At 43.7% G+C, this 12877-nt stretch overlaps 1 protein-coding gene across 1 annotated transcript; it reads right to left on the reverse strand.

Moving 5' to 3' along the window:
- Positions 1–800: 800 nt before the first annotated feature.
- Positions 801–12224, reverse strand: LOC117211321 (neurogenic locus protein delta-like; the record flags this gene model as incomplete). The annotated part of the gene is made up of 2 exons (XM_033455052.1): positions 801–6571; positions 12093–12224. Coding segments are annotated over 2 exons (2152 nt in total), but the record flags the coding sequence as incomplete, so codon positions are not given.
- Between the last annotated feature and the right edge of the window lie 653 nt (positions 12225–12877).

A 12877-nucleotide genomic window follows, 5' to 3' on the forward strand; every position in this document is an offset into this window, starting at 1 on the left:
TTCATGATATTATGTTACTATTATTGTGTTGTATCATATTGTGCATTACTTAGGAATATCATGTTCAAGCTTTCGGGTAATGTGGCATTTTATTTTAAAAAGTATAGATAATAAATCGTGAAATGTAAGAGGGTGAAATGCAGGACACAGATTTATTCGTTTTAATGAATCATTATTAATCGTTCGCTGTCACTCACGTGGCATCATCGTATTGACAATTCGTTTTCCCTATGTACACGTTGGCGATAATCGTAACACAGTAATTAATAATTAATAATAAGAATAAAAATAGTAATAATAATCGCAAAATCGTGACCGTGATCAATTGTACAATTTTCTCCTACAAATATACATAATAGATCTCCGCAAATAAATCTCCGTGTATATACATCTCTGTGTATAGATAACGTAACTTCTTTTTATACAGTTGACAGAGAATTACGAACAAGTTAGGAATCTCTTTACATCGTATACCCTAAATGTATACGCGTTGCTTCTCTTCTCCTAAACATACGAAATACATCCAATCGAACGAGGAACAAGAAAAACAAAAATACTTCGTTTTACGTTGATCTTAAGCGAACAAGTGGAGAGAGGAAAAACTAAGAACTCGCAATGCCCGAAAACTGAGGTATCTACGATACGAAGAAAGGATAAAATCGGGCCGCTTTGATAGGATTTTAACGAGAGGACAGAAAAGCGTGGATAAGGAGACAAGGAGGAAGCAAGGCGGTAATTCGACGCGAAGCCGCGGAAAAAAATCGTCGAAAAATCAAAAATCCAGTCGAAAGAAGTATAAGTACAAAAAATGACAACAGCTTTATTACACATTGTATTCCATATAATATAATCGTTTATACGTACGTGCTTCTCGTTTAATTATGGGTCGACGAATGCCGGCCAGCGTCGTCGCCGGTCGACCGGTGAACGAACGATCGATTAATCGCCGCTTAATCGATCCGAATCCACGTCGTCGACGCTGTGTGCCGGCGCGCACACTTTGTTTTTCTTTATTTATTTGTTTTTTTTCTCATCTTCCGCGTTCTCTATTCTTTCCTTCTTTTTATACAATTTTTAATATGCGCTCCGTCCACTATTTTGTTCTCCATTATCTTTTTTTCTGTAAATTTTCTTATATACGTATATGTATATATATATTTTTTTTTTAAATTCTATACTCCTTGCTCACGAGCGAGACCCCAAAAAAAAAAAAAAAAAAGAAAAAGAAATACGTGACCTGACTTAGTGTTGTGGTAAGTTGTTTCGTTTATTTAATTATCATTATTATTTATTAACAGGAACATTATCGAATCTTTGTTCGTTACATCGTCATCGTACGTTTCTACATTATTATCGTGATCATCACTATCAGCATTATTATCACCACCGGCGTTAATTGATCGTATCGGACAAGTAGCGTCGTAGCGTGTCAATCATCGTTATTATCATTATATCAGCAGCATCCTTCATCATCATATTCATCATCGTTTGTTCAGCAGCTTCATCATCCATATAAATAAATAATTATCATCAACCGTGCGATAACAACACATAATCGTCATTTGTTCGCGTTTCCGCGGTCGAAGTGGGCGAGAAATTTTTCAAAGTAATTATAAAAAAGCTAATTTTTTGTCTATTCAATGAAGGTATGAACAAGATTTTAATCGAACTATTATAGATTTTATAAACTTCAACCGAAAAATAATTCGAATCCTATCTGAAAAGAGTCGATTTATCGAATTTCTTTGAACCGCTATCGATTGCTCGCTGACTTCGATCTCGAAAACATAACCCGTCTCGTCGTCCGCACTCCGTTGACGACGACGCCGGTTTTTCATTTACATATATATACTTTTATATATATATACTTTCTATATATTTCTTCTTCTATCTATATATTTATATATTCATTTATTTATCCATTTTATTTATCTGTATTTATACATATCGCGAGTAATATTTTACCGTTGTGTGATGTGCCACATCATCGGAGGCGCACGCAGATACGAAAAGGTTTTAAAAGTTGGACGAAGGAAAGCCGATGGTCGAATGTCCCTAGAAAGTTACCAGATTCCTTGAAACATCGTCTAAAGTTCAATTTAACGATTCTAATCATTTCAATTACTTTATTCAATTTATAAAAACAAACTTTTCAAACATTCTCCGATAGCGAATTTTCTCCATAAGCTTTCCTCTTCCCTTCTTTATTCTTTTTTTGTTGTAAAGTTTCCTCTTTTTAATACAAAAAACACGGTTCGAAAGTTCGCTATTCGATCATATGGCTGGTTTCGTGCGTGAATTTTGATTTTAGTCACATTCCACGATCGGGGACGGTGCTCGTCGTTCGGACGAGGCAAGTGGAGGGCTCCGTTCATGGAATTTTCACGACTTCCGGATCGGGTAACGCGCGTTTCTGCCCCAAAGAGACGAAATTCGAATTCTTTCGATTTCTCGCCTCTTTGACGTTTCTGTTACCGATGCGATGGTACAAACGGATGGTTCGATGTTGAAACGGCTAATTCACAAATTTCAGCGCTCGATCATCCGGCAAGCCAGGCTTGCCGCGAGAAACAGGATATCCCAGATTGCCGGACGATGAGTTTGTTCCAACGTTTACTGTACATTGCTATTTTACGCAATTACCAAGGACTCTGCGATCCCGAAGCTGTACCCTCGAAAGCCTCGCTTCAAGATCCACGTGGCACCGTCCCAGAAGAAATACGATCTTTTCTTATGAAATTAGCAAATGACAAAAGGAATAGAGGAACCGATATCGATCGCTTGTCGACCAAAAAAAAAGCGTTATCCGAAAGTCTAAAAAAAAAGAGAGGAAAGAAATCGGAGAAAAAAAAATAAAAAATCTCACGAAGGGGCAACATCGTTTGAATTCTGATTCGTCGTAAACTTTCTCGCTCGTAACTATATACGCACGGTACATACAAACGCTCTCCTCTCTCTGGTCGTTACTCTGCTTCGTACTCTCTCACAGCTTGCTCGCAAGCGAACAGATGGACACACATACATATACATGTATATTTACATATATATACATACTACATATACGAAAGAAGCACGCACACACGCGCGCACACACGTACCAAAACAGACATACTCTCGATGCATGCACGCTATGTCGCTATCGGTCGCGCACACATATACGAAACGCACACGTAGAATCGCATACATACACAATACACGCGCAATTGTGTACACGCAAAAGTAAGTATCCTCGCGAACGCGTCTCTCGTTAGCCACGAAGGAAAGAGAGAGGGGAAAAGTCTTCAGTCACGCGATTCGAAAAAGAACAGAGAAAAGAGAGATTGTGTGTGTGTGAGAGAGTGAGAGAGAGAAAGAGAGAGAGAGAGAGTGTGTGTGTGTGTGAGAGAGAGAGGGAGAAAAATAGAAGAAGTAATGGAGAACTATCGGAACAATGATAATGTGATACGATAGAATAATATTAATAATAATAATTAGAATAATAATATTAATAATAATAATAATAATAATAGCAAATAGTAATAATAGTAAATAACAATAATAATAAATTAGTTCTGTACAAAGTTTTCGCTTCAAACATGATATATATATAATATTAATACCTAAGGACGAGTCGGACGACGATATTCGCCATCGTCCGCCTCCACAGCATTTCATTGTATATATATATATTTTCATATATATATGTATATTTCATTTCGTCCCCCTGTTGTCGAACTCTTCTCGCTGAAGTCTCCTCCTCTTTGTCTTCATCGTCTTCTTCTTCGTCATCTTTCGTTTCTTTTTGTTAAAGGACAGTCTCCTCGTCATCATCAACGTCGACGAGGATCGTCCCGCGTGATCATCTGGCGGAACGTCTGCGCGCGAGTCAACTTCTTTCTTTTCTGCCATCGAGAACAATAACGGCAACAGCAGTAACAGCAACAATAGCATAGTGGCTATCGCTACGGCTACCGCGAGCCACCGTCGCCGTCATCGTCATCGCCATCGTCATCGTTGTCGTCATAGTCATCATCATCGCCATCATCATCATCATTATCATCATCATCGTCGTCGTCGTGGCAAAGTCCGGTGGAACGTTCTCACGCGCGACGTCCTGCGCAACAGGAGGGAGAGAAACAAAGGAATCACGAAGAAACGCGCGCTCGTTCACCCGCTGGCCCATAACGGAGAGCCAAGCACGGTGCACCACACGCTGATGACTGTGTAACATTCGTGGTGGTTCTCGTGCGTACGTGTACATGCACAAAGGGATATCGCACGCGTGGTTCCTCTGTCGCGTCGGTCGGTGGTTGCGCGCGTACAACAGAGTGCAACGCCAAACGAACGTGAAAAACACAGAGAGAAAACAAGAGTTCTTACAAGAGTTCTTGATTTGTCGCGTGTGAGTCGCACGCGGGGGCATGCACAGCTTATTACCGGTCATTACGGAAGAAGGGAAAAAGTTCGTTTACGAATTATACAAGAGTCCATCTCGTCATCTCGTTCGACCGTGGCTCTGTTTCTCTATACTACTAGAATAACAGTTAAACACTCGTTTAAGAAGAAGAATAACTACACTTCCGTCGCGAGTGTCGCCGCTAGCGACGTGTCGTGTCTATAGTGATCGTCTATAACGTACACTCCACAACCGGTCTCGGCACCGCCACCGCCGCCACTACCCGGTGGACCACTGCCCCCTTCCGTGATGGTCGTCGGCCTCTTGAGCAATGCCGCCTCCGCCGCGCAACAGCTGTCCGTCGTCGCGTTACCGGCGAACACCGACGACCTCTTGGCAGTCTCGATCACGCCGACACCGACGCCTATACCGAGACCAAGACCCAGACAGTCCTTCTCCTTTTGGAAGAGGTGGGACGCCCTGTGAGCGGCCGCCTCCGTGTTCAGTTGCTTCGTTGTCCGCGTTCGACCGTCTTGCAGCACCGGTTCTGGCTTGTAACCCGAGCAAGAGCTGTCCAGCGTGACGTCCGTTTGAAACGACGAGTCGAGGTCGTCTTGTCTGGCAGACGCGACGTTGTTCACGCTCTTGTTCGCCGTCCATGTGTTCTTGATCATGTGAGCATCCCCGGTACCCAGGGTACACACACTGCCACCGCCTCCGCCGCTGATCATCCCGCTGCCACCGCCTCCTAGCAGTCCAACGTTACCGATACCAACCCCGGTGCTCCCGGTAGAACCAACTCCGGCTCCACCACCGACTCCACCCATTACACCACCGCTTCTTTTGCTCATGCTACTGTGAACAGCGTTTCGTTCGTTCTGTAGCCTGGCCTCTTCGTCAGCTTTTGCCTGTTCTCGCTTCTGTCGCCTCTTCATACACATCACCGCGACCGCAGCTACTAGAACGAATGCTGGAACTGCCGTTGATAGGGTTGCTATCACCACTACGTGTTCCGTGGTCAAGCCAGCGTCTCGTGGCTCCGCGGACGCGGACGCGATATGCCTGGACAGATTTCCCGACCAGTAACTAGCTCCGGATGGTGGTACAGCAGGAACAGCAGCTGCGGTGTTCGAAGGAGCCGGCAAATTGGCCGTTCCACTGCCTACTTCTTCCGAACAAGTGTCTCCGTGCCAACCCTCCGGGCATTGGCAGAGGAACCCGTTCACTCGGTTCAAACACGTGCCACCGTTTCTACAGGGCGCGCTTCGACACTCGTCCACGTCGACGCTACAGTCTTTGCCAGTGAAGCCAGGTTTACACGCGCACCGATAATCGTTCGTTCCCGATATGCACCGGCCACCATTCGCGCACGGTTTCGTCAGACAATAATCCACCTTATCTTGACATAATCGACCAACGTATCCAGGCACGCACTGGCAACGGAACTGATTGACTAGATCCACGCAGGTTCCTCCGTTCAGACAGGGATCGCCTTGGCAGTCGTCGATGTTGGTTTCGCAGCGTTCGCCGGTGAAACCGGCCGGACAAGAGCACCGGAAGCTGTTACCCAGGTCTGTACAGGTGCCACCGTTCGAACATGGATTCGGGGAACACTGGTCGAGCTGGGATTCGCAGTCGTTGCCAGCGTAACCGGGCGGACAGCGGCACACGTATCCGTGAAGAGAATCGTCCTCGCAGGTGGCTCCGTGATGGCAGGGAGAATCTCGACAGGATCTCGAGCTGATCTCGCAGTGTCGGCCGCGCCAACCGGGTGGACAGGTGCAACGATAATGTTGCCTGGTGGACGACGACGAAGACGACGACGAGGACGAGGAGGACGAGTCTACGGAGCTTCTGATCAGGCTAGAATTGCCGTAGGGCGGGTCCATGGAGCATGATCCACCGTTGAGACAGGGGTTCGAGTCACAGTCCAAAAGAGGCTTCTCGCAGTTAGTGCCGTTGAAGCCTGGCGCGCACGAGCAGGTGTACAAACCCTGGCCGTTAAAGGTGTTAAAGCAGGTGCCGCCGTTCAAGCAGGGCTTGTGATTCGTGCAGTAGTTGAGGTCCTGGTTGCAGAACAGACCGCCCCAGCCTTCGTCGCAGAGGCACTCCCAGGGTTTCTGGCAGCTACCGTGAAGGCAGCCTGGATATCTCACGCATTGGTCGCAGTACGCTCCCTTCCAACCGTTGTGGCATCTGTAACCGAGACAAGAGAGGATGTTGCTCGTTAGCTCTGTTGATCGGTTTGCCGCTTTTCTTCGATGTTCGACGAACACGGGGAGAAAGTAACCGCGGCTACGCGCGACGGCTAACGGAAGCTTTCCTTTTAACTCAACTATGAATGTAAACGGAGAAACTTTTTAAAGAATGAAGCAACGTGAGAATGAAATTAATCAGAACATCATTTTTTGCAAATGTTACAAGAAGAATTTTTAATGAAACACGAACATCTTTATCTTTCATATCTTTTTCGGGCTACCGTTGGTACAATTTCCCCCGACAGGCGACGATTAGAATCCTCCGAGATTCTTGGTGGAAGACGAATGTCAAAGACCTCGTTAAACTCGTATGAAAAATGATGAAACGCGATAGAGGACGCGCAATAAAGAGGTAGAAGATGGGACGAGGAGGAATCCCCGTTTCCAGGTAACCGAGCTTTATACCGGGTGATTCTGTACGAACGCACGAGTTACTTTATGCAAGCAGTGGAGGTGTAACGAGTAGGAGACTCTAATTACTTGGATCGTTAAATACTAATCGATCCTCGCGGAGACGTAATTTTAGGGAATGTGATAAAAATAAGATGCTACGAAATCATCGTCTATTTCTCACGTCCGATAGAATTAATCGAACTTCCCACGATGTATATCATCGTTGCGGTAGCTTTCCGAATTTCGTTCCACGAGTCGAAGTAAAAGAAAAAGCTGGCGATAGATATCGTGACCAAAGATTTACACGATCGTTGGTTTTTGGGTAAGAAGTTCCAGGAAAGAGAGCAAGGAGAAAACGCGATGAAGAAAAGGGACAAAGGGAGGAAAAGAAACGGGCGGAACGGTTGAACAGAAAAAGAAAGGCAGTTCGCCGTGACAGAGGATACGCGAAGGTGGGTAAAGGCCGCGGAGATGAAGAAGAAGAAGGCGACGAGGAGGAAGGTAGTATAGAGAGGAGCTGGATCCGCGACACAGGAGGGAGGGAAACGAGGAGGATATGGTGGTCGGCCATTACGTCCAAGGGGGTTATACCGAGGTAGAAAGGACAAAGACGTTTGGTGAAAAGATAGAACAAGAGCAAGCATTAAAAAGAGACAGGAAGAAATGAAGAGAGACGTGCGTACATATATATACACGATATTACGTATAAATACACCTTCCTTGCGCATTTATATGTACACTAATACAAATATATACTAACGCAAATTCACATTGAGGAAAGAAACAGAGGAAGAAAGAAAGAAAGAAAGAAAGAAAGAAAGAAAGGAAGGAAGAAAGAAAGATGAAAAGAGAAGAGGAGAAATAGAATGAGCAGGAGGAAAGGGAGAGATAGAGAGAGAAAGAGAGAAAGAGGGAGAGAGAGAGAGAGAGAGAGACGAAGAGCTTGAGGAAGGAGAAGGAAAAGGAGAGAACCGTCGAGAGAAGGGAGGAAGAACCTTAGCCAAGAGAGACAGGAGAGGAGGTAGAATTCGAAGGAGAGTGGGGAGACGAGTCGTCGAGTTGTGTTCCCACGGTTCGAGTCTCGGCACAGCCGTTCAGTATGCGGGTCAAGGAAAGGTTACGCTCCTCTGTGTGTGCGCGCGCCTTGCTCTGCCCACTAATACCCATCCGCTTCTCTCTCTCTCTTTCTACATTTATATATATATATAATATATATATTTTTTACATGTATACATGCATATTATATATATATATGAATATATATATATAATACACGCATACACACACACACACACATATATATACATACACACATCGAGAAGTAGAGAGAAACAGAGACAAGAGAGATAGCCCCAAAGCAGTCGACGTCGCATGACTATACCATTAAATCCCATGTATACACTGAGCAACGTAATCGAGAGAGAAAGAAGGAAAGACGAGCAGCAGGTCCGCGAACAGAGTATAGAAGGTAGAACAGAATGAGTCGAACTGTGCCACCATATGTACATATATGTATATGTACATATATACGTATATATATCCACACACACACACACACACATACACACAAATACATAATATATATGTATATACAAATTCATGGAAGTTTATATATTCGCGCGTGAGCTTAGCCAATGAGATTCTTCGAGCTGTCCTCTCTAGCGAACGAATCTTCTTCCTAGGGCGCGAAACGGATTTCTAATGACCGCGAAGAAACGCAGCCTGCTTTCAGCGGTACCCATACGGAGAAATGATCATATTCTTGATCCTAGTGCTATCGTATTCGAAATTAGAACAATGCACGAAATGAATAAAGTTAGAAAGTCGGTAGAATACCTTCGGGTACTGACACTCAAGGAGTTTAGGTAATCGAGTAATTGCTGGAACACGGTGAAGTGAAAGAGGAGAAGTGTGGAGTTCGGGAATCGCACGAATACCGGTACTTAGGCATATTAGCGTGCGGGAATACCGGTATTCGAAAATACCAATGTTCAAGACTATCGATAAGGGTAATTTAAAATAGTGGTATATTCGAGTACCGATATTTAGAAGTATCTCGGTACTCGGTGAAAAAAGAATTGGAGAAATTGCGAATATTATGTAGGTATAAGATTAGGTAGATACGTTTAAAAGAAATAAGGATGGGAAGATCGTAAAATGATGCACGATATGCATCCTCATCGGTATTCAGTTACAATAACACGTACGGCTCCGGCCATGGACTCCGAAATTTCAATGGGACACCGTAGGGCCGCGATTCTTTCACGTATCACGAATGGGGCCAACATCCCACGAGGCTTAAGATGGCAACTGCTTTTAGCGATCGTATCGACTATTTCCACGCATACGGTTACGCAACCAGAAAACAGATTACCCTTTGTCCACGTAATACGTTGCTATTTATTCGAAACCTTTCCTCGAAACGTTTGTCAACGTTTGATCGTTGCTATTTTTGCACCATCCATCACTACGTTGGCGCCACAAATATCTTGCGTACTTTATGATCAGTCTGCGGATGTTTTTATGCGTTTACGAGTCATCTAAATTTCCAGAAATAAATATACCATATATTATAGAATCAAGATATTAATTCTAGTATTTAGAAGATGAAACTAATGTTCACTTAGATTTCATTCTTCTAATATTCACTTCGCATTCGCACGAAATCTAAATTTATACAAATATCTGTAGCCTGCTTGTAACATTGCTTCTATATTCTTATCCTCGAGTCCATTTACGATATGTTGCTCTATGAGAATCGACTCTCGTCTCTTATAATTAGGAGAAAATTAATGCAGTTGAATCATCTTTAAAGTATCCATATCCAATAAAACTACACTGCAATTCAAAAATTTACAATCGTCGAGAACCTCTATGCTCGTTTCGCAACAGGTTTTCCTTGGACATGAAAACCGATGCTCCGCGTCTCAGAGCGAAGTTACAGCAAAGCCCTCAATGTCTCAAAGTATTTTGCACGATATTCAACGAACAATTTATTACAGACGACTCGGTATGTTGTTTATTTACGCGTCTACGGTACGCCCATAAATTCCGGATCGTCTGGGACCTTTAAAAGCCGCGTCTCAGCGAACAACCTGGACGAGTGCCCCGTCTATTTTCGAAAATATTATTTTTCCACGACTTTATGAGAATTACCCCTTGGGAAAGAAAGTGGACGAGAATGGCGGAGGAGAGACATGGATGGTGCTCTCAGGGAACTCGACGGGGACCGACGACTGCGGCTAACGGGACAATTAACCCCAGTCTCGTACAGTAATTAGATGATCGAGTTAACTCTAAACCTTGGGTTAACGTCGCACCGAGATTCGAGTCCCATGCGAAGACAGATCGGAATTATCGCGGAATCTTCATCTGCTCTAACTGCGTTCCTTCTAAATTCGAGTATCGTGATTTTCGACAGCTAAATCGTTGCGTTCCTATGATCGCGAGCCAACGATGCCTCGTGATAACTTCTAATAATAATCTACGATGATCCACAACGATAAGAAAAATTGGATAAATAACATACGGAAGTTAAATCGAGTTATCCCATTGACATTGATATTAGAATTTTTAACGGGCATAAAACTTTCTCCAAACGAATCAAAATGGAAGATAGGGAAAACAGCGATCGAATTTCACATTCTACGCGTCTCTAGAATCGTCTAAGGCTTAAAACTCGAGGGTGAGAAGAAGGTATTCTTCTCTTGCAGCCGAGAAAAAATTCGCGCGCCAACGAGAACAATAAAGAGTTCTTCGAGGCAGCGGCATATTTATAGAGCGGGATTCTCGGCAAATACAGAAATTCCCGAATCGATCTCTGCCCTTAGTCAGCGTGTTCTTTTTTCCACTCGTCGAGTCGAATTAGAAGGTTCAACGACACAATCGCGCGACTTTCGAAATAGACGAAAGTAAAGGGTGGCGTAAACGCGACAAAAGAAGACGAGAATCAAATAAAAGGACGCGAGAGGAGAAAATTCGTGCTGGATGCAAGATCGGTTCTCTCGTTACGGCGGAAACAAGCCGGCTGCTTCGAATTTCTGTTCGTTCTCTTCGACCCCCGACGATCATCGTGCACGACGCGCCTCTGACTGTGAAATTACTGGTGAAACAGGAACGAGGGGAATCGCAACACCCGGAAACGAGTTCCGCCGATGATATTCTAATCGCGCACCAATCCCCGAGTCAAGGGAAAATCGAATGGCGCGACCCAATCGCAGAAACTGGTAGCTATGCTAATGGAAATACTTGATTGGATAAGGCGAACAGTTTTCTCAAATTATTTACAACGAATCGAGAATTCCGATATTTTCTAGGTAAATACTATCGCTGTATAGTATAGTTGCTTAGATGATTCGATATGCAATCCACTTCGGTATACATTATTCGATATTTTCAATAATCTTGAAACGATATTAGATTGCGAAGGTTTTCATAATTCAATAAATGCAGCTGATCGTTAATAACTATTACTGTTTGCTAAACAGGACCCTAATCTTTAATAAATAATCGATAGATATACGATAGAAACGAAAGGATTATAGCAATAGATAATCGTACACGGTGTCGTAACGACTTCCGAATAAGTAGATGATCTAGAAATTGTAAATGATAAATAATTAATAAATTGAAATTCGGGGAGAAGATTCGACTATAAATAAACGATTGTAGGCAGAATTTCGATGATTCATTAGAGAAAGGATTCGAAAACGGAACTGAAAATATTCTCACGGTGAGGCAATTAACACGGCTGGATCATCGATCGCGTTAGACTCATTAACGATCGACTTTCGCGGGAAGCTCGTTTATCGAGGCGTCGCGTCGCGTCGTTATTAATGCGGCACGAGTATGATACAACGCGTACAGGTATCGAGTCAGGAATGTAATATCAGTAAGGAAAAAGAAAAAGAAAAGGCGCACGAAGAAGAAGAAGAAGAAGAAGACCGACGACGACGATGAAGAAGAAGAAGAAGAAGAAGAAGAAGACTAAGTTGGCTACATGTACACATTATCATGAAGGGAAAAGACAGAGAAAGAAAAATGGTAGATTGTATGCGTATACTCACATGCACTCGTCGGGTCGACTGCAGTGTCCGTGCTGCTCGTCGCATCCGGGCAGGCAGCGGGCTGAAACGAGTAAGAAAAAATCCAAAAGGTTAAGGCAACTCTCCGCAAGAGGTCGATCGCGTCCCTCACGACTGCACGAGCGGTACCATACGATGCATCCCGATGCATTCCTCTGCTATAGGTAGTCGGGTACCAGGAGAACTCGATAATTCAACGTGCTACTCTCCTCTCTCTCTCCTTCTCTGTACAAGGACCCACTGTGTGTCGCCGTTAATCGAATTGTTAAATTGTTCAGAAACTCGAATGGAAAATCGATCCGCTGCTTTTGGGACAGGACAATGCAGGTCAGAGAGGTTGCTTTATCCAGAGAGTAAATTATGCAAAGCAGTTTTCCGTGGTAAATTGGTAAAACGGTTTGAACGTTTGAAAGGATTTGGAAAGAACGATCCTTTGATCGGTTGATTTTGAGATTAGACGTTTGGATGGAGAGCGGAGGTTAGAGGTTGAAGGTCGAAGCTTAGGCAGCTCGAAGGCTGCAATAGCTAGTTACTTTTATAGAAAGAATTTTGCACAAATTTCCCGCGAAACGATGGTAGTTCTGTTGTAAATTTCTAGTGGATGCACACAGGTGTCGTAATGTCTCGTACTTGCTTCCTCGACCAAAAAGGACCAATTTATAAACACGAAGTCGGTATCGCTCACACCTCGAATATACGATGGAGGGAATCGTCTAATTAAAATTTATGTCATATATACCACGAATCGTTCCCGTTTTCTGGGAATC

This window comes from Bombus bifarius, unplaced genomic scaffold (genome assembly GCF_011952205.1).
Source record: "Bombus bifarius isolate JDL3187 unplaced genomic scaffold, Bbif_JDL3187 scf7180000008232, whole genome shotgun sequence".
NCBI lineage: Eukaryota > Metazoa > Arthropoda > Insecta > Hymenoptera > Apidae > Bombus > Bombus bifarius.